Raw genomic sequence first — 21,493 nt, 5'->3', positions numbered from 1 at the left:
AATTTATTTTGGTCTTGATATTATTAAATTTTTTAAATTAGTATCAATTTGTTACTCTGATACATTCGACGTCATAACAAAATCAGACATCGGAAATAAAATGAAACTAATTTAAAAAATTAAAAGACGTAATTGAAAATTTTAATAGCATACGGATTAAATTAAATCAAGCATATAAATATAAGAAAAAAAAGTAGTTTAACCAAACAAAATTCCGTTATATAAAAGTAAAAATAAAGCTGTAAAAAATAGGAATATAGAAAAAATGATTGGTGTTCAAATTTATAAATCACAATTCAAATAAATATAAATAAAATTAAATAAAAAAGCCCCATAAATTACAGAAAAGAAAAATCCGGTGATCCCATATATGCCATATGCCGTAAGAGTTCTATTTTAGTTTCTCCTTTTCTTTCTTATGCTCAAGAGCCTTCTACACTTAAACCCACCCAAAACCCACTATTCTAATCACCTTTGAACACTCCATTTCTCTGCTTGATCATGTCACAATCACTTAAGCTAATCAAGGAACATGTCTCCAACCCCAAATTCTGGTTGATCATCGGAGTAGGAGTTGCCGGGATTGTGGTTCTGGTGGAGACACGGCGTAGAACACGGCGGAATAAAACACACAAACAAGACTTTGGTGCTTTTGTTGAGCGCTTTGAGATACTTCCCTTTCCCCAGCTTCCTCCTCCTGCTGCCAAACAATCGCTCTCTGCTCTAACGTTTGCCATAAACGAAACGTTCGTTCTTTTCAACCTCCCCCCAATTTTTTTGAGTTTTGCTTCAGTTTGATTATAAAAGTTGACATTTTTGTTAATTATCCACGTTTTTCTTTAATGGGGTTGGGAGAAAATTTTCTGATGTTATGTCATGCAAGGTCTGTGATATCATGACATTTGATTTGCAATAAAGGACATTGTTGTTATTCTCAAGCTCTGATTATGTTTTAGCTTCGTTTGAGTAAAAGGTTTACACTTTTTGTTTTTGGTTTTTACTTTCCTGGGTCAAAGAAAGTATTTGCTTAAAGTTTTGAGGTTTGGGATATGATGTTTGGGAAATACTTTCTAAAATTTGTTGAATTTTACATAATTTCGAGTGAAACTTATTCGATATGAAGTATGCATTACCGAATTTTGTAATTTCTAATAAAATTCAATCAATAATAGATAGAGTATTTAAGGAGTGTAAGATAATATCATTTGGTGTGATATTGTTGTGGTTTCTGACTTAAATGATATTTTGGGCTTGTATTTGTTGGGGTTGGCAGGTTTGATGTTAAAGGCTATGTGACGGGGTTTGGAAATCCTACGTGGAAGAGTACACACAAGGCAGCGGAGAAGACTGCAGTTGTGGTGACTGCTCTGCTCAAGAGTGGAGCCACTTGTGTTGGCAAGACTGTTGTGGAAGAATTCTCTTTTGGGTGATGAGTCCTTTAGAAGTCCTTTAGCTTCGTGTAGTCAACTGAAACAATTTGATATACTTAAGCCATTGTTATGTCAGGATTTCTGGTGAGAACAAGTATTATGGAACTCCAACTAATCCTCGGATGCCATCATGTACACCAGGAGGGTCTTCTTGTGGTTCAGCAGTGGCAGTTGCTGCAGGGCTTGTGGACTTTGCCGTTGGTAAGTTTATGTGTTACCCATAATAACTTGAAATTCTATTTTTTATGCGTAATGGTACTTTTAATTTTTTTAGTCATTTCAGAATATGTCATTTTCAATCTAGCAATCCGCCCTTTGTCTTGCTTTGGTGATTCTGCTGCAATTGTATTTTATGAACGTTATCCTATTAAGTTATAAAAAAACCAACCAAGCCTTTAGGCATTAGGTGTGTATGCAGCACCACAATATTCTATCATAAATCATGTTGATAACAAACATTTTTAATCGACCCTCTAAATTATTCTTAACAGTTTCTTTCCTAGCTTTTTTTGAGTTTTTTCCTAGCGCTAGCGATTAGGCTACCTGCAATCTGAATAGTAACAAAAAAAATAACAAATAAAACTCTGAAGTCCAAACAACAACCTAGTCCCAGGATAGATATTTTGTGGCATTGAAAATGTGGGAAGAGAATTCCCAAAACACATATAAGAAAAAAACATGAAAGGAAGAAAGATTTCCAACACAGGAGGCCAAAAACAGAGAACAAAAATGGGGAGCATGAAGAGCTTACCTCTTTGTAGACATAGTGGCCAAATTGCAGAGGAGAAGGAAATGATCCAGAGGCTCAAAATGCAGTCCCAACTTGAGCATTCAAAATTTCATGCAATTATGAGTATAGCACAATGCTTTTGATAGCGTCACGGAGGAGAATCAAGAATCAAGGTGCGGAGGAGAGCAAAGTCAAAGCAAAGGAAAAAGAGGGAAGAATATTTTTTATTGCAGTTCCTTTTGGAGCTCCAAATTCGTAACTAAATGATGTTCCCTAGTGTTCAACTGATAAAGATTATTTTACTCAAATGGACTTGCTGGCTCGATAGTAATCGCATGAGTCAGCTCAAGTTTGTCTGAGCATTGAAACTGTTAAATATAGTGAAAATTATATATTAGAATTAATCCCTTATGTTAAATACACACATAAGGTTCTCTATTTATAATAAAAGAAATATGGGCTAAGCCCAAATACAAATGAATATGTAAGAATAAAATAAAATAAAATAAGAACAATGTTTCTCTAATAAACATATAGGGACTATATTTCTCTAATTAACATAAACACAATATAAACTAAATATAATATCTCTAACACTCCTCCTCAAGCTGGAGCATACAGATTGTATGGACCAAGCTTGGAATAAATAAACTCAATTTGAAATATATGATCTGTCTTCAAGAGTGTGTGGCAAACAGATGCGCAATCACATGTCGACGAACAACTAACAGCAATTTATGGACAGTAGTAGACAACTGCGAAACTTCAAACAGCACCGTCAAACTTCAAGTGGGATGACTTTGACAAAGGAGAACAATGACAAACTCCAGGGACTAGATTGCCATCAAGTAAGGATGGGGCTTGCATCAAAACTACAAGGACTGCCATCACTGACTGATGGGGCCTGTAGTGGCTAAAAGTGACAAAACTACAAGGATTGCCATCACTGACTGATGGGGCTTGTATACAGGGACTGCCATCACTGACTGATGGGGCCTGTATACAGGGACTGCCATCACTGACTGATGGGGCCTGTATACAGGGACTGCCATCACTGACTGATGGGGCCTGTATACAGGGACTGCCATCATTGACTAGTGGAGTCTGAAAGCCTAAAACTTGGCTGGAAACATACTCCCCCTCATGACGAACGGCGGAAATGACGGCGCGCCGATGACAAATCGTGAAAGTGGAAGATCATAATGAGCTCTTATTCATCAAAGCACCCAAAAAACAAATCTGACAGATTTGAGAAAGGGTTGGTGAAATTGTTTCAACCCATAATTTTAGTGTTGAAATTTCTTGGTGTTAACCACTGACTATCCTTGAAGACCTTTCAGAATAGAGAAGAAGATAGCGGAAGCAGTAGAGGTAGGACTAGGTGTTGGTGCATCGGTGGCACAAGTGGCGGAGACGACGGCCGGAGACGGTGGCCAGAGACGGTGGCCGGAGGCGGTGGACAGGCTGCAGGTGGCGGCTGGTGGCGAGCGGCAACGGGCAGTGGTGGACAGCAACACCGGACAGATGCGAGACAGAAACCAGAGATTGCCCATTGAAGTATAAAGGCACAGGTTGAAAAAGAAACTTTTACTGGGACCGGCGGCAACAAAGACAAAGTAGAAAAGAATCAGAAAACCTACTCTGATACCATGTTAAATATAGTGAAAATTATATCTTGGAATTAATCCCTTGTGTTAAATACACACATAGGGTTCTCTATTTATAATAGAAGAAATATGGGCTAAGCCTAAATACAAATGAATATGTAAGAATAAAATAAAATAAAATAAGAACAATGTTTCCCTAATAAACTATAGGAACTATATTTCCCTAATTAACATAAACACAATATAAACTAAATATAATATCTCTAACAGAAACCAAGTCACACGAGTTAACTTGCAGCCATTCTCTAGACTCAGACTTGTTTAGTTTGTGAGTTAAGTGACGAGTTTGATAATAATGCTTTTTTGACTTTTTACTTCCAATCATTCTCTTCATTCAATATCACCAGTTTTGCAGTTGTCGTAAATTTTTCCTTTGAGCTAAAGTAGTTCTATTTTTTTGTCACATAACATAAAAAGCACTCATCCATTTCATGTATCCTGCTCGAATCCTATAATTTATTTACATCTTCCTCTATTCTTAGTTTTTCTATTTGTTGAACCTCAAGTACTTAAACTATAAGACCTTCAATGTTTTTTTGATGTATTTCTTTGAATTCACTATTATTCTGTTAACTTGTTCTATTAAATAAAATTAGTTTCTTCCCTATGTTTCTATCGTACTAAGTACCAATTTCGTAAAAGTTAAAGTTATATCACACAATGTTTCTGATAGGAACCCATAATTGAAAAGAGAAAGAAGAGTAATGTTCTTTATTGACTAGACATAAAATAACACAATAGAAGAGAGCATTCTCTCGTCCAAGGGTTTTCCCTTCACAAAGAGTTAAAGCTCAAACTACAAAATTGTCATCTCCCCTCCAAGGTACTGATTGGTCTAATTATATAGACCAACTCCCAACTGACAGCACTGCATCCACTTATTTTTCCGTTCCTTCCTTTATTCACCGCTTCCTTTTAATTTTCCTTCTACAATAAACCTTCCCTATCATATCATTCCTTCTATAATACCTATTCCACTCTTCCTCATTATTTACATGCCTAACAGTTTCAAACATTTGGAATTCTTGCATTTTCAATTTGAACTTGCGAAGATTACCATTGTTTCTTCATTTGGTTAATGAGAGAACTGGGGTATGGTTCAATTTATATATTCATTATTTCTTCTTCTTAATGCTGATTTATTTAATTAGGTTTTTAGTAATTTCTTTTTTGTATGCTATAGTTTCTCATTTAAAAACAATGCTAACCACACACATTATTTAAGGAGTGTCCTCATTCTAGTCTAGTTCCTTAAACCTATTATAGTTCTTATTGCAGTAGTGAGCTATGTAGGGGCTTGATGATGTTATGAAAATAAAGTTATTTTTTATGGTGATTATTAGAAAGTGAGTAAGTCTAACTTATTCTCACAAAATTTACTTGTAAGATGGGAATTATACCCCACACTCTCTCACAATGAGGCATTGACATCTCTTGTGTGTGATTAGATATTTAAGAGTTGTCATATAGCAAATGCCATGATAGCCATAACTAACCTCACTAGGATAGGTTCTTATGCCATATTAGAAAGTGAATTTAAGTCTAACTCATCTTTACAAAATCAGCTAATAAGATGAAGATTACACTCCACTTATAAATTATAATCTGACTTTATCTCTAGTTAAAGTGAGATCTCCAATAGTGATCCATAGAATAATAGTTGCATAAGTTTTGTGATTCCAAGTCATAGTTCATTTTTGTGGTATTTTCATTATATTATTGCTCTATGGCTTGCAAAGCATGATCTTTTTTATTTTATCTAGGATAGACATAATTCACACATGCAATTGTATTGAGGCCTTGAAAACTTGTTACTTGATTTTACATAACTATATATTTAACGTGGAAGATTATTGTGTCTTGGCAGGTACTGATACTGTAGGATGTGTGAGGGTTCCAGCAGCACTCTGTGGTATTTTTGGTTTTCGACCATCCCATGGGGCTGTATCCACCATTGGAGTTCTTCCAAATGCACAAAGCTTAGACACTATTGGTAAGATTCATAAGTTTTTTTTGTTGCCATGATTTTAATCAACACTTGACCATCAGTTATATGTATTAACACTTGAGATTTTGTTAGTAGTGCTAACTTTAAGGAAATAGCATAGAGCAATTAGATTAAATAATCAGACAGTATATAGTTAGTAGTGCTTTGTAAAGTTTTGCAATACAAGAACGATTAAACATGTTAATGGTCTTGATTTGCATCCGGAGTTGAAAATATGATTAAGTTAGTAAGAAATCACCACATCATGAGGTGAATGGGATTTCATTTTTTAATACATTAGTCTATGTTTACTAAGATTTTTTATTACTCTATTGTTTAATTGATTTGCAGGACTGTTTGCTTGTGATCCATCTATCCTACATCGTGTTGGACATGTTTTACTTCAATTGAGTTCAGTGGAGACCAGAAGGTCCAGGCGAATAATATTTGCTGATGATCTTTTTCAGTTATCCACAATTCCTACACAGAGGACAATACATGTTATTGGTAAAGCTATTGAGAATATGTCTGGGTGTAAGTTTCTTGATCTTTGAAGACCACTTGTTCCTCCTTTCATATTAGTAACTAGTAAATTGATTATTAAAATACTAGTTTTCTATAAGAACAAAGTTTATCACTAGACTGAATCACAAAAAGAAGAGAAAATTATGGAAATTATGTTATGACGTATTTTTAGTCTATTTGGTTTTTCAGATCAGGATCCAAAGCATTTGAATCTCTGTCAGTACATTGAATCTAAGGTGCCCAGTCTAAGGCTTCATGAGCAATCAACACACCAGCAAAATGAAACATCTATATTGAAAACTATCTCTTCTGTTATGCTTTTACTACAAAGGTATTCCTTTTTAAGTTTTGAAGTTTTTTGTTTGATTTACTTGAAGTTGAGAGAAAATGAAAAGTCTTACATTTTGATTAAGGAAATCTGATACACTTTACTACTGTATTTATAGAAGACAATAGTTCTGAAAGATGAAAGATAAAAAGACGAGAAGCCCCTAATAAAACCCTAACATAACTATTAATGATAAAATAAAGACGGTATACTTCAACAGAATTATTATAATATGTCACCTTGTGCTGTATGCTTTTCTATTGAAAATTTATTACGAAAGAGAATGGAGTTGTATGAGTAAGCATTGGATGATTCTCTAAATGGATTACAAATATAAAAGAAAACATGGTATAATGAAACTGGCCAATCTGGGTAGCAGGAATTGGGAGTACACTAAAATAAAGACAATCGAAACTCAAGAGATTGTGTAAATTGTGTATAGTTCTTCATTCAATTTTAATGGTTCTGATGCAGACAAGCACACACACAATTCAATGTATAGGCAATAAAAGAAAATCAGAAAATATAATATGAAGCTGTATGAAATTGTATTGATACTATATAGGTGAAATGCAAAAAGAAAGGATGTCTTCTACCCCAGAGCAATGCTCCTACAAAGAGAGAAATCTCTACTCACAAACAACCTGATATTCTCTTCCCCTTTTTCTAATCCCTAACGGACCCCTATAACAGAAATGCACAACCCCACTCACATTTCCTTCTCTCTCTCTCTCTGCCACATCAACATTCTATCCTTCGTGCCTATTTTTCCTCACATAGACCCTCCAAATTTTGGGCCTATTCTCTTGACTTGTATTCTGCTCCCCTAAGCCTAAAATATTCTCCATGGGCCTATCAGGTTCTTTGCTTAGAAACTGAAGAAGTTTTAATGTTGAAAATATAATCGAAAAGTTGTCAACTCAATAAGCTTGTAGAACATTCCACTTTTTTAGCAAGGATTTCATTCACTTGGTTGTTTTAAGTGTCTTAGATTGCTATTCTTTTGCTAATATGAATATCATTGTGTATATATGCCTTTTGGACAACATACTATGCGTAGGCCATGCCTAGAATATTTTCTTAAACAATTTAATGTTAGGAAAGATAACAAAAGAAAACTTCTTAATACAAAGGCAATGGATAATATTAATTTTCCCCCATGATTTAATGAGACAAGAAAAGAATATCTTTTCTCTCACACAAGTGAGGTTCTCTTCCTTCAAATCTCTCTGTTATAGTTTGTACAAATATATATATGTATGAAACCAATAAAAGGATTTGGCTTTTATAGCCTAGGTACTAATGAGTGAGCCTTATATTAAGGGGAGCTTTTATTCATTTCTTTACTATAGCTTTCCTTCAAACTCTCCCATATTTCCATTTTTCTTATTTACTATTTATTTATTTCCTTAATTTTTATTTTGCACCAAAGAAGGAAACTCAACGTATTTTTTATTTTCAATTTTTACTTGGCCATTTGTGAGGACTTGGTCATCTATATTAGTTGTTATCATTAGTATGAATTTTCTCAAGTTGCAATTGCTTGGATTCCAATATATCATGTATCCACTGATATATTGTACATTGATATGTTTTGATCTGAGGTGAAAGCTCAAATGTTTTACTATCATAATGCTCAATGTAATTTTATCATCCATTCCGTAACTCATGATGCAAGATCTGTAATAGTTTTTTGTATATTCCAAAATGCTGAAGTCCTACATTGCCTACTTAACTCTATTTTGGAGGGTTTATATACCTACACACTCCTATACCTTCAAAGTGCGAAGTAAGAGTTGTGGAATTAGTGTGCAAGAAGTTGAGGCATGAGATTGGGCCCCCTTGGGCTTTTCAAGCAGTTTGCCAATTTCTCCCATGCGTGTGTTATAAGGAGGTTCTTGTCCTTTTTACCATTTGTTTTGTTTAACATTTTCTTTTTACCTTTCATTAATATGTATCCTTATCTAGGCTTTTTGGTTTATTACTATATGACTGTTGGGCTATCCATAGTTCCGGTGTTCCCGAGATACTTACCTCTCACAATTTCCTCATAACCATTGTGCCATAATATCCATGTTCCCATGGACATTACTTGTATATTACAATGTTACTCTGTGATTTCTGTAATGTTACTCCTTTCATGTTAGTTGGGAGCGTGTGACCTTGATGGTCACATTCAAGTACTTTACAAATATGAGAGTCACCTCTTCCAAATTACACTTTTGCTTACTCTTCTTCCCCAGTGTTAGGTTTTTTCTTTTGTGCTCTTAATAGTTTTGAGTATCGACATACCACATACGAAGATCTTGTTTTATCTTAGGGCTTGTGCAACATATTGTTGATTAGACTTTAAGGGCAGTACTCCACAACATCTTAAGAAGTTGTCTTGTTCGTGTTCTTAATATTATTTTTTTACAATGTTATGGATTTATGGCTGGCAATATGGACATCTAAACCAACTAGTGTGAGGGATGTAGAAGAACAAGTGTAGAATATTAAATAGCTTTTTTGTATTAGTTCTGTTTTCTCAATATACATAAAACATCTCTGCAGTTTGAGAAATATACAGTTTCAGCTCAATGTCTCTCTCTTTCCCATAGTTTAACCAGCTTTAAATCTATTTTACATGTTTTTGTCTCCTCAGGTATGAATTTAAGACCAATCATGAAGAATGGGTTAAATCACTCAAATTCAAGTTAGGTCGTGGTGTGCCTGATCATGTCATTGCAGCCATTAGTACTGTATATGATAATATAAAAGCATTGTATAAAGTCAGGACTGAAATGCGAGGAGCTTTCCAAAGTCTATTAGAGGTAATTGTATTTTTCTTACTCTTTTTTCTTTTATAGATTTTCTAAGACGGTGAACTTTCATTTAAATTATTAGATTATATTTGTGGCTGACTTGAAGATAGATGAGCAAGTAATTTACTTTAATTCTTATAGTGAAGTAGCTCAATTAATTTTAGCATGTGCACTGTATGCTTGAATACTGCCCTATTATCTTCTGGTATTGATTGGTTGTTCCCCAGGATGATGGAATATTAGTTATCCCTACTGTAGCAGACAACCTATTAAAGCTTAATACAACGAAAGGTTTTTCTTCGGAGTTCCACGACAGAACATTTGCACTATCGAGCATTGCTAGTGTATCTGGATGTTGTCAGGTAATCTGACAACTTTTAGATTTGGTGGTAATATTTTTTTTTTTCATTTCTTATTCATTATACTGTAATTTTCTTTGGCTTATATATGAGCTCTTACATTATGTGCAGGTTACAATTCCATTAGGATATCACGATGGTTATTGTGTGTCTGTTTCATTCGTCTCTTTTCATGGAGCAGATAAATTTCTTTTGGACACGGTCTTGGATATTTATTCAACTCTTCGAGAACGAGTTAGTGTTGGTTCTGATTTGTTGTCATTACCTGATGTTAATGGCAACAGGGAAACTTCTGAACTTTTAAAAGAGAAGGTTAGATTTCACTGAGCAATTACTCTGGGTCAGATATTATTTGTCAAAAAGTTTGTTGGTTTATTTATTTCGCTAATCTCATGATTTGAAGTTGAATGCCGCCAAACATGGTGTTTGTGTTTTAAATTGAAATGTTTGAGTTTTTTTATAATCTTAGAAGTGAGTTTTAAATTCAAACTCAACCTTATAAAATCAGTTTATAATGAGATTCGTATTCATTCATATATATATATATGATCATAATTGAGGAGAGATTTCCAAAACACTCTCACATACCAAAAATTGAACATCTCAAGTGTGGGATCGGATATTTGTAGGTGGTTTGATAGTGGGTGACCTAATAGGCTAACAAATCTTGCTAGTACAGACTTTGGTATTGTCTTAGAAAGAGAACAAGTGCCAACGGCTATGAAGGCAGCATTGGCAACATTGATTGTGGCTCGTGAGTGTTGTCATGTCAACAATGAAGTTTTCCATGAGTGCTTCAATGGTGTTTGGGGACAACAATGATAGTTGTTTGACAGCAGCATCAAAGTCAAGAGGTGTGTGAGCCGTCAACTAGTAAGTCTTGTTCATTTTTTATTTTGTGATGGGAACCATGTGAAACAAAAGGGTCAGGTGTTGGGCTTTGTTTTTGGGTTGGGTTGGGTCCTTTTTAGCCTACAATAGGTTGTTGAACAATAGCTTCACAATACGGTAAGGACCAATGTGCCACATGATCCCGCATTTCATGAGCATCATTGCGATCTTGAGTGGTCCATGCCTCCCCCGATCTAACATTTGCATCAACTTGTGGCGTTCTTTGTACTAGCAGGGTTTTGCAAGTTCACTTAAAATTTTAACAATACTGGTGATAGGTATTACAGACCTATATGTATTATATAACATTCACTGAGTTTCCTCTGAATAGAGAACCCAAACAACATACAACTTTCTGGTTATTAGAGAGAACCAAACTCTCCCTCCCTAATCTTCACAAGTTACAAAACAAAGATAGTAACTGCTTTATGGATTTCTAACAGATAAGATGTGAACAAAACTTATTCCTTTTGTATCTATTTCTAGTAGTTAGCAAATGCTAACTTATTGGATCTATACTAGCAAATTATATTTTATTTTCTGAAGTAGTAAGTAAGAAGAGTTGGACACAATACCATTGACAGTATTGGTGTACTTGCCTTAGTGAAAACCCACTAGCTTTGCTTGGTTTAATTTAAATATCAGTTCTGTCGAATTTGGACTTGAATGTTAGGCCTAAAAACTTTTTCCCGCCTTATATATTTTGGGCCTTCGGTGACCCTTTGTCAACTAGCCTTGAGTTTCTCTAGCAGCCCATTCACTTATAGAACTGGATGTAACAGCTCTACAAGATCAAAAACCAAATCTGTAAAAACTATTGTTCTAAAAGTATTTAGACCATTTGGAGTATGAAGTCCAAAACAGATTTTAAGGCCGGGTCTTTCATTTGGACTATGGTACATTAAAGAATTCAAATGATCGGCATAGAGCTCTTTGGCTTGATATTTTCGTAATGTGTGGTGTTTTTTTGGTACATGTTCCTCACCTGTACTTGCATTGTTCTGATGTTGTTACATTATTTTTCAATTATGGTTTATTGATTTTCTCTTTTGTAATTATTTTCTTGTCAATAATTTTCTTCTTTGATAGCTAAAAAAGATAGTTCATATCAGTTTGCAAGGTCGTTTGGAAGCATATATATGTTTAATGTTAAAACTGAAGGCAATGGCACTTAGTAGTAGTTCTGATGCATAAAGCTTTTTGAATTGATATTTTTGTGATGTGTGGTATTTTCTTGATCCATGTTCCTCACCTTCCTTGATTTCTTTGCTGCTGTTTCAATATTTTTCAATTATAGTTTATTGGTTCACTCATTTGTAATTATGTTCTCATCTTAATGATTTTCTTCTTATGATAGCTAAAAGAACTAGTTCAGATTAGTTTGAAAAGGTCGTTTGGAAACATATGTATGTTGAATGTTAAATTTGAAGACCATGGTACATAGTAGTTCTGAGTTGTTTATGTATTGAATCTGCCAATAGGGTATTTTGGAAAAGATTCAGAAGATTATTGACACAGGATAACTCTTGGAAGCGTCGATTATTGAAAATTTCTGAGGCTCACATGTATCATAATCAGTCTTTTGAGAGAACGACCCTCTATATTTTTTTAGGAAAGAAAATGAGAGAGAAGATTTTGAAATGTGAATTGAAGAGAAAATGGAAGGAAAGAAAATTTTGATTTTTTCCCCCTAAAGGTCAATCTTTTTCTTCTACCAAACAAAAGTAATTAATCTTTTCATCTGTGTTTTCTTTCATTTGCATCCTTAGAGACCATAGAGATCGGTATTTGGGTGACTATAGAAAAAAATTGTGTAATGGATATCAATAGCAATTATTATCCCCGAACCTTTTTTCACATAAGAAAAGATCAATATATAGTTATTGTTCATCCCAACCTATGATGAGCAACTCAAATTTTATCTTGGTATCATATAACAAAGTCATGCTTAGATTCATTTGCTTTAAGAGCAAATAGTGGTATAAACCTTGGATGGTTAATTTTATATAAGCCTCCCTAAAGACATAATTTTCAGGGAAATGCAGCATTCAAAGAAAAGCAATGGAGTGAGGCACTCAATTACTACACCGAAGCCATCAAATTGAATGGGACGAATTCAACGTACTATTGCAATCGAGCTGCTGCTTATTTAAAGTTAGGATGGTATAAGGTTTATCATGTTTGTCAATTAGTACTCTGATATTTTGCACCATTTTTGTTGAATTTGGATTCTCTACTAGGTTTTTTTTATTGTCCCTTTGCTGTGTTTTCAAAATACATTGATGAACACCGATTTTAATATTTTAAAATATATTAAAAAGAGTTTTAATATACCAATATCAGTCTAATTTAATGTTCAGCAGAGAAATACATTGATGAACACCGATTTTAATATTTTAAAATATATTAAAAAGAGTTTTAATATACCAATATCAGTCTAATATTAATGTTCAGCAGAGAACTGTACTAAAAAACTCAGTAAAGAATCTAGACTCATTTATGTCTTATTGGTATTTATCCTTGAAATTATGCAGCTTTCAAGACGCTGCAGAGGACTGCAGTAAGGCAATATTGCTTGATAAAATGGTGAGAAAATGGGCATGTAAATGTGATAATGACTGACTTTTTTTTCCCTGATATATTATTTTAGTTATTAGAATTTTTAAACTTTAATAATCTCCAATCCTTGGATGGAGTCATATCAAATATCATATCCTCTAATATTTATTTTTAAAGTGCTGTTCACACCATCTTACCTAACCAATACCAGTCTTTTGCATAGAAACACACCGCAGGTGCTTGTTTTGTGTATCTTGATAATGATTGATTTGGCAGTGTTCAATTGTTTAATTTCTGTACTTTCTATCATTCCTTTACATCACGAAGCCAGCTGAATTTTTGCAAATATTTACAAAATGAATATGTTTTGTTAAGAATAATGCATATATTTCCATCCAGAATGTGAAGGCATATCTGAGACGTGGAGCTGCTAAAGAATCGCTACTATGTTATGAAGGGGCACTTGAAGGCAAGTCTTGATTATTTTGTAAATGTATTTGGCTTCCACCTATTTTATTTCTATTAAAATCATGGATTATTTCCATGACACCGGACAATGTCATGGCAACGTAAGGTTAAGGCTGGTCTGTCTGAGTAATAAACATTTCCAGGTCTTGGTTGGATTCTTGCATTGGTGTGTATGGTTCATTGTGGTGAAAGTAGTTGCCATGTTTGCAGCACTTGTTTTACTTATTCGTGGGTTTGTCTTCCCAGTACTTTTATATATTTAACGCTGTTTCTATTACTGTCTCTTTTTTTTTTTTCTTTGTTATGCAGATTTCAAGCATGCTCTTGTTCTTGAACCACAAAACAAGGATGCTAGTCTGGCTGAGGAAAGACTTAGAAAACTGATGAGTTAAGACTTGGTGTGCTTTTTTCTCCCTTGGCCTCACCCCTTCAATATAATGTTAATAGCCACCTTCGGGGTGAAGGAAATAGAAGAGATGAGCCATTATTGATGAGGCGCTTCATTTTTCTCATTTTGTGCATATCTTGGCAAGGAATCTCATTCAACCCTATTTGATTATGCTTACAATTTTGGATCTACATTAATGAGAATGTAGTTGCCCCCTGTACATTCAAAGCGAATGGTGCAGCAGCTATTTACTTTTCCTTTTAGGTGTTGCATTTTCTAATTTCTTAGTTTTTATAACAGAAAACCTACTTGGGGTGCTGTTGTTAAATAAATAATTTACTCCAGTTCCTCAACCAATGTGATTATCAAAATAATGTATTTCATATTTTCTAAAAGTTAACATCAACTTCTGATATATTTAATAAGTGTTAATGCCTCTTATGTTAAACGTTTCACGGTGCATTTCATAAGTTTGATTGTCAATGGGCAACGAATGACTTTTTTGTATGATGCAGTTATGTTGGCGAATTTCATAAATTTGATTCTCAATGGCCTTATTGTACTATTATATGATCTGTTATTATATTATTTATTCGTCACGTATTCAGGGCGTTTATTCCTGTACCTCCATATTCTTTCTGCATCCCATAAGAAAGACGAAAACACATTTTTACCTTTACTTTCATCTTCTTCCATCTCCTTGCACAGCCTCTCACCCTTCTTACTCACCGGTGAGGCACTGATGGTGCCGAATACTGATGCATTACCACCTTGCAGCACTGTGAGAGTGGAGGCATCTAAGTCAGCCCCCTCCATTGGAATCCAATACCGATTTGCCATTTCGCAAGCCCCAATTGCTGAATGAATGGAGAAGATCTGGTTGAAACCCTTTGTCACTAACACCGTATAAACAAACACCACATTAACCTATGGTGACTTGGATTGGAATGTGTAATATCGACTCAATTGAAACTTATTGCTCCTCGCTCCGTAGATGCATTCGAAGGTGGGGTTGATGGAGAAGGCTTGAACCTGAGAGTTGCATTACGATGAAGCAGACTTGCTCCGTGGGCATCGTGGGGCAGAGTTGTAGTCTCGTAGGACGAAGTCACAATTAGATGTCCTGACATATGATGCAATGTTTTGGTAACCGTATAAGTCACCTTGGCTCACTTTCCTTTTTTTACATTTGTATGTTATTTGAGTGGATCAAGATTGATGATGTACCTTGTAACTCGGGTTTTAGGAGATCATCACACGACCATCACATGTTGTTCTAGATGCACAAGTTGTTCGAATGCGGACATACTTACCATCGGTAATGTCTGGTTGCATTTTGTAGATTACATTATCAGGCATGTGAGACATGCTTCATCCCCTCTGACTGTGTTGATGGATATCTAGAATTGTTTAGGAGGGTTTTCCATCCATACATTATTCATTCTAATGATGAGGACCAACCGAGTCTTGCTCTTAGACCCCAACGATATATTCCAGATGAAGTGCCCATTTGTCATAGATTTTCTCCAAATTCTAGTTTGCTGGTATATTTACCTACATTCTTTATGTTATATGGTTTTTTTATGGATGTTTAGTTATTTGTATTTGACCATTATAATGCAAGCTCTTGTAAAGCGCATTGCCAAAATTTTACAAACGATGATCTCTTATCGGGATGTGAGTGAGGAGACTATAGCATGAGATCATACGAATAATGTCCTGCAAATAGCTTGTGCATCCGTTGAAGAACATTCATCGAGTAGGAGATGTGGTAGGAATGTTTGTGGCAGACATTCTTATTCATTTTACATAGTTATTCATTTATGTATACTTATTATGATGATGAAGAGGATGAGAGATTTATTTGCATGAGAGTTGATCGATTTTTAATTAATTAACTATTAATGTTTATTTACATATCTATTAACAATAGACAAAAATCATGGTTCAACTAAGTCAACATAAGAGGTAGTATCGTTTATCAATTGTGTAAATTCTTGCTTCCTAGTTGTATAAGAATATGACCACATTCGTGCCTCTAGATAATAATGAGTTGAGCATATGATATCAATCATAGCAAAGGATAACTATCTTGTAGGTGAACCTGTATAATCAATATTAGTATATAGAAGTTATTTTTAAATGAAACAAAATAATAATAATATTACCTGTGTCTTACATCAGAAGGGGGTCTGGTACGTAGTGAGAAGATTGTATAATTCTAACTATTTGACAAACACACTAGGATGACATTATATTGATTAGTAATTGCATAGTCAATGTGTAGTATAGTCATCAACTTTGTTGCATTAGCCTGTAAGGAATGAAATAAATTGTTATGATAGAAAAAGAAACAAATAATAAATATGTTGTCAAATAAAGGAACTTGTACACAATTGATGTGACTCCACTAGCAAAGACCTCCTAGCTCTTCTAATCGGTCATAGCTTCCCACTAGTCTCGCATATTCATCACGACATTGACTAAGTTCTTTTATAAAGATATTTTGGACAAGGGGCCATGAATCTTCCCTCAGCCTCAACAATGTAGTAATGCATCTATAGTTGTAATGACCATCAACCACGACATCAACAACATCGAGAATGTATGGGTGACAAATAGGACGGAAGTGCTCTATCATGGGTGTTCTCCTTCGATAAACAGGTTTTGCCTTATATTGCAAATGTTTTTTCGCAGACGATGATTCAACTATTGAGTGGAATGTGTTTACGTGCTCAAAATATGACAGATCACGCTTTGTAAACATTTTTGTTCTATGAAGTTTACTCTTTTGTGCACTTTCGTCTTCACTTTATGTAATGGAGGTACCATAGATGTCATTGTAGGACAAACAATTTCAAGTAACTTTTGTTTAGATAACTCTGGTTGGGATTCATTTGATACAATATTTGAAAAACTCAATCTCATCAACATGATATGAATTTCAGCCAAAGGAATCACACTAGGATCGTAACGTGCTAATTCATAAGCACAGGAGGGATCGTAGTCCGTCTCAATATGCATCCATAAGTTGTACTTCAGATAGATTCAACTTGAATTTTAGTATAAGTTGTCTTAATTGGACTCTTAAAACAAGATGACAACTCGACCTTTAACTAAGGGATAAAGATATTTTAATTGAGACAAATTCACTTTAACCCTAACTTTGATTTACTTTAAGAGAGGCTTTATGACTTTTTCCTAGCTCATTCATTTGGTGGCCCACTAAAAGAATCATTATTTATGAGTGAATTAGGATTGACTCACGGAAAATTGACACCTCTACTTATTGCATGCATATTTCTTAACATATTAGTGTGCATTCATCTTATTATACATGCCTTTTGAAGTTTTATCCATCAATCAATTTGATTTTAACAAAAATTATTCATGGAGGCCTATATCAATCCTTAATATACATAAAGAGATAATAGAAACAATAGGTTTATAGATTATATGATGTAATAAAAAGGGAAAGATAACAAGAAAAAAACTAAGTGTGTAATAAATATAAACAAAATTAAGATGTATATATATAATTAAATTTTTTAATTAAATAAATTAAGTTAATGTTATTTTTTAGTGTTCATTAATAACTTATTTGTCGAACTAAATTTTTTTTATATATGATGGTATTTATTTTTATAAACTAGTGTTAAATAATGAATTTTGACATTTCAACTATTAACATTCTAATATTTACTAATTGTTTGTTATCTCATAAACATATCATAAAAAAAGAACGTGAAAAATAGAAATATAATACATAGAAGAAATCCAAATTAATAATATGAGGATAACATAATATCAATTTTAGCCTAACTTATTTTTAGTCCTAAGGTTGGCCAAATTATCCGTGATTTCTTTCCTTATAGATTTGTAAAAACTCAAATTTATCTCAGAATGTTTCTTTAAGCACTTCTCCCTCTTCTATAAGAGACGAGTGAACCAACAAGTAAGAGGAAAAAAATTGACACAAGAAAAAAAATCACATTCTATCCAAAGACCTTTATAACCAACAATTTAAGAATATTCAATAGCAAGAATAATACCCATAATTTTGACATGCAAAGCGTTATGTATACCAAAAAGGAAAAATAACTATTTTTAAGGATGTTTTAGTTTCATTTATTTAATATCTATTTCTTTTTTATATAAAGGTTAACATGCATTGTATTATTATAGAAATTTTCACCCACAAAGTTGATATTTCAAATTTGTACCACATGTGAAGATATAATAAAATAAGAAATAAATAACGAGAAAACCTTTCTATTTCGGGTAAGGATTGAAATCTCTTATTCAAAGTACTCCAAATTGTTCTAAAAACAGAGTAGACATCTTGACAATTTTCATTATCCAAACCGCGTTATTCGAAAATTCATGACAGATAAATGTGTCTTCCTTGATGAAATACTTGTCTCTTCCAGAAATAGCATGAACCCTTTACGATAAGACTCCCTCTACCGAGAAAACCAACATTGTGGTATCACAACTTGAATGTCAAGGCATTGACTTCAAATCTAGTTATACATGTGTTTAAAAATGAAATTGTTGTAGCCTATGTTCCATCAGTGTATCAAATTATTGACTGTCTCACTAAAACATTAACTCACACACGATTCAACCAACTCAAAGGTAAACTTGGTGACTCCTTCACCCATCAGTTTAAAGGGGAAGAATTGAAGACAAGACCCCTTAAAATGTGGAGCCCATAATTATCTTTGATAGTGTCAATCACTATAATTTATTGCCTTTTTTTACTTCCAATACCTTAATACTAACCTTAATTATAAGATCACGAATTACCACCTGTTTTTGGTATATATGTATTATGTAATTATTAAAATAATACAAAATTATTCTTTTACCTTCTCTTACTTTCCTTTGTCTAAACAGGATAAATACTATTTCATATAACAAATAATAAGTCTAAATTGGTTTTGTAGTTGCTCAAAGATACATTTTGTCCTCAATTTGACCTTTATTTATACCTCGTTAAGCCTTGAAGGTTTGTTTTATTCTGATACTATACTATGAGCAGATGCAAGTGATGGAATGCTCTGTTCATATCTGAAAAAATTGCTTGGATCTACCTTGCTCTTTATCTTCACCAGCCTATCAAAGTTTGTTTTGAAATACTTCTTACCCCAAACACTAGCCTGTGCATAAGTAGCATTTTCAGGTCCATTGGCACCTATATCAACATCTCTATAGTTCAAATATGAACTCCTAGGTGAACTTGACGTATAAGGGCTCATGTAATCATACAGGCTCCAAATAGCATGTAAATATCGATTAGTAACATCTTCACTCTTCTCTTTCCAAACCACTGAGTACTAAATTTTATATATGTTACCACCCCTGTGTGGAAATGGTGTTTCCTTCTCAGAAATCTCACTCATTTTCCCCCTATAAGGGTTGAGTGTGAGAACAAGCTTTTCTGGTTTTTTGACCCTGATAGGCAAATTTGCCTCATAAATTACCAGAATGGGTAAAAAAAAAAGTCAATGGGAAGTCGTGGGGGGCCAGAACGACTTCCAAAGAAGAAGTCGTGCCCCTCCTGCACGACTTCTGGGCCTGTAATCGATTACAACGTGGTAAAATCGTGCCCCCCTGCACAACTTCAATTTTCAAGGCAAAAATGGGCCTGGTAATCGATTACAGACCTTATAATCGATTACCAGGAGGTTTTTATATAGTAATAGCCCTGGTAATCGCTTACCGGTGTCTGTAATGGGCAAAAAGTCCCTGGTAATCAATTACGATGCAGTGGTAATCGATTACCAGAGTAATTTGATTGTTGAACAACATTTTTATGAGGTGTTTTAGAAATTTTTAATATGTTTTTGTGTTAGACAAAGAAGATATTGTCCTTACAATTTATTTAATAAAAGAAGGAAATTAAAATGTACAATAAAATTTTATATGAAATGTTAAAAGTAATAAATTTATTATTGATTCGATTACAAAATTAACTACTGACGAAATGAACAATTTCCCCTATGATGACCTTCGTTGCGGTAGTAAGAGCATTTTTTGGACTGATCTGGAGTGGATTGATCCATCTCATTAGGAATCCTTTTTGTAGACGATCTTCTGGATGCCTTGCGTCGCATATGAAGATCTGGTATGAAGTTTGGACCTGTATACGTAGAACAATAATCTTCATTTTAGATTGGGTGAAATTGTACTTCGTATGCCTTGTAAATGTTATTAAGGCTATACACTGGATCGATTACTTGGGTTAGTGGTATATGTGAATTTGTGCAAATGACAATGACATGATGACATGAGAGACAAGTAGCTTGGAAGTGACCACAATCACACCACCATTCATTTAGCCTGACCTTATAGGAAATTGGATGTGGTCGATATTGGTGAGGTGTTGAAATTGCTTGAACATCAAATTCTGAATTTTCACGGTTGTAGCAATGAACATGACAAAATGCTGATTGTTGTTGATTTTTCCTAATAATGTCCGATTTCTTTAGGAAATTGGTGGCCTACTTGGAATCATGACCTATGTTTAGGTTTGCATGCATGGTTGCAGGCATGCGTATTAAATTTTGGATAGTGACCTTTCATTTCTACACAAAATAGAAATGATTTGATTTGACGAAGGCATGCTGTGTTGTGTGTACAAGTACAATAATTAATATTTTTTCATATCATTTAACCAAATAAATTATTAATATTACAAAACATAATTAATTTTTGTGATGGTAAACATATGTTGTTCTAATTAATTTTTTTATGCTAAACATATTTTTTTTTTTTTCAATTTTTACAATTAAATTGATATTTAAAATTATTTTTGAAAGTAATAAAAATGATTTAAATTAAATAAAAATGGAAAAAGTGAAGTTTGGGGGGTGCACGAACCACAACTTCACCTTTTCCATTTTTATTTAATTTAAATCATTTTTATTACTTTAAAATTATTATAAAATCATAAAAAATTGCAAAAAAATTCTAAATGATTTTATATATATTATAAGTATTTTATTATAATTAAAAAAATTCATTAAAACATTTAATGTGTTATAAAATGTTGTATATAAATTATGTACAACTTAAATTATTAATTATTAATTAGGTATGTAGTAGGTTTCCTATTCATCAGCATGTGTCTGTGTTATCTACTATCCGTGTAATAATAATTTCACCACACCACTTTCATTATTTGCACCTAACATTATTGATGGACAAGTCACGCCAAAAATTTTGCTCCATAAAATCATGTGGGAGGAACCTTTGCATTTGCACCACTAGAAGCATTCTTTTCCAGAGAAAGAATTCCAATCTCCTCCTCTATTGTATTGCATCTTTTTCCGTTACGCAAAAAATATTCGAT

At 33.6% G+C, this 21,493-nt stretch overlaps 1 protein-coding gene across 7 annotated transcripts; it reads left to right on the top strand.

Annotated features, from left to right (window-relative positions):
• Positions 1-369: 369 nt before the first annotated feature.
• LOC106773032 (outer envelope protein 64, mitochondrial) lies at positions 370-14,551 on the top strand. Of its 7 annotated transcripts, none has more exons than XM_014659708.2 (13): positions 370-746; positions 1,274-1,426; positions 1,507-1,631; positions 5,695-5,820; positions 6,166-6,348; positions 6,529-6,670; positions 9,312-9,480; positions 9,699-9,833; positions 9,942-10,142; positions 12,757-12,875; positions 13,256-13,307; positions 13,680-13,749; positions 14,058-14,551. In XM_014659708.2, the coding sequence occupies exons 1-13, from the start codon at positions 502-504 to the stop codon at positions 14,138-14,140; spliced, it is 1,803 nt and encodes a 600-aa protein (XP_014515194.1). In that variant the 5' UTR covers positions 370-501; the 3' UTR covers positions 14,141-14,551. The 7 variants fall into 7 exon arrangements, 3 of the variants coding, with proteins under 3 accessions (XP_014515194.1, XP_022641720.1, XP_014515193.1); XM_014659707.2 differs by having other exon boundaries at positions 371-746; positions 12,757-12,884; XR_002669600.1 differs by lacking the exon at positions 13,256-13,307 and having other exon boundaries at positions 371-746; positions 12,757-12,884; positions 14,058-14,125.
• Positions 14,552-21,493: the final 6,942 nt, after the last annotated feature.

Source organism: Vigna radiata, chromosome 9 (genome assembly GCF_000741045.1).
Source record: "Vigna radiata var. radiata cultivar VC1973A chromosome 9, Vradiata_ver6, whole genome shotgun sequence".
Lineage (NCBI taxonomy): Eukaryota > Viridiplantae > Streptophyta > Magnoliopsida > Fabales > Fabaceae > Vigna > Vigna radiata.
The sequence above is the reverse complement of the archived record's forward strand: the minus strand, read 5'-3'. Positions and strand labels throughout refer to the sequence as shown.

Coding starts and splice junctions, on each gene's coding strand:
- LOC106773032 (XM_014659707.2), top strand. CDS start 502: ATGTCACAATCACTTAAGCTAATCAAGGAACATGTCTCCAACCCCAAA. Junction 13,308..13,679: donor CAATATTGCTTGATAAAATG/GTGAGAAAATGG, acceptor ATTTCCATCCAG/AATGTGAAGGCATATCTGAG. Junction 13,750..14,057: donor TTATGAAGGGGCACTTGAAG/GCAAGTCTTGAT, acceptor TTTGTTATGCAG/ATTTCAAGCATGCTCTTGTT.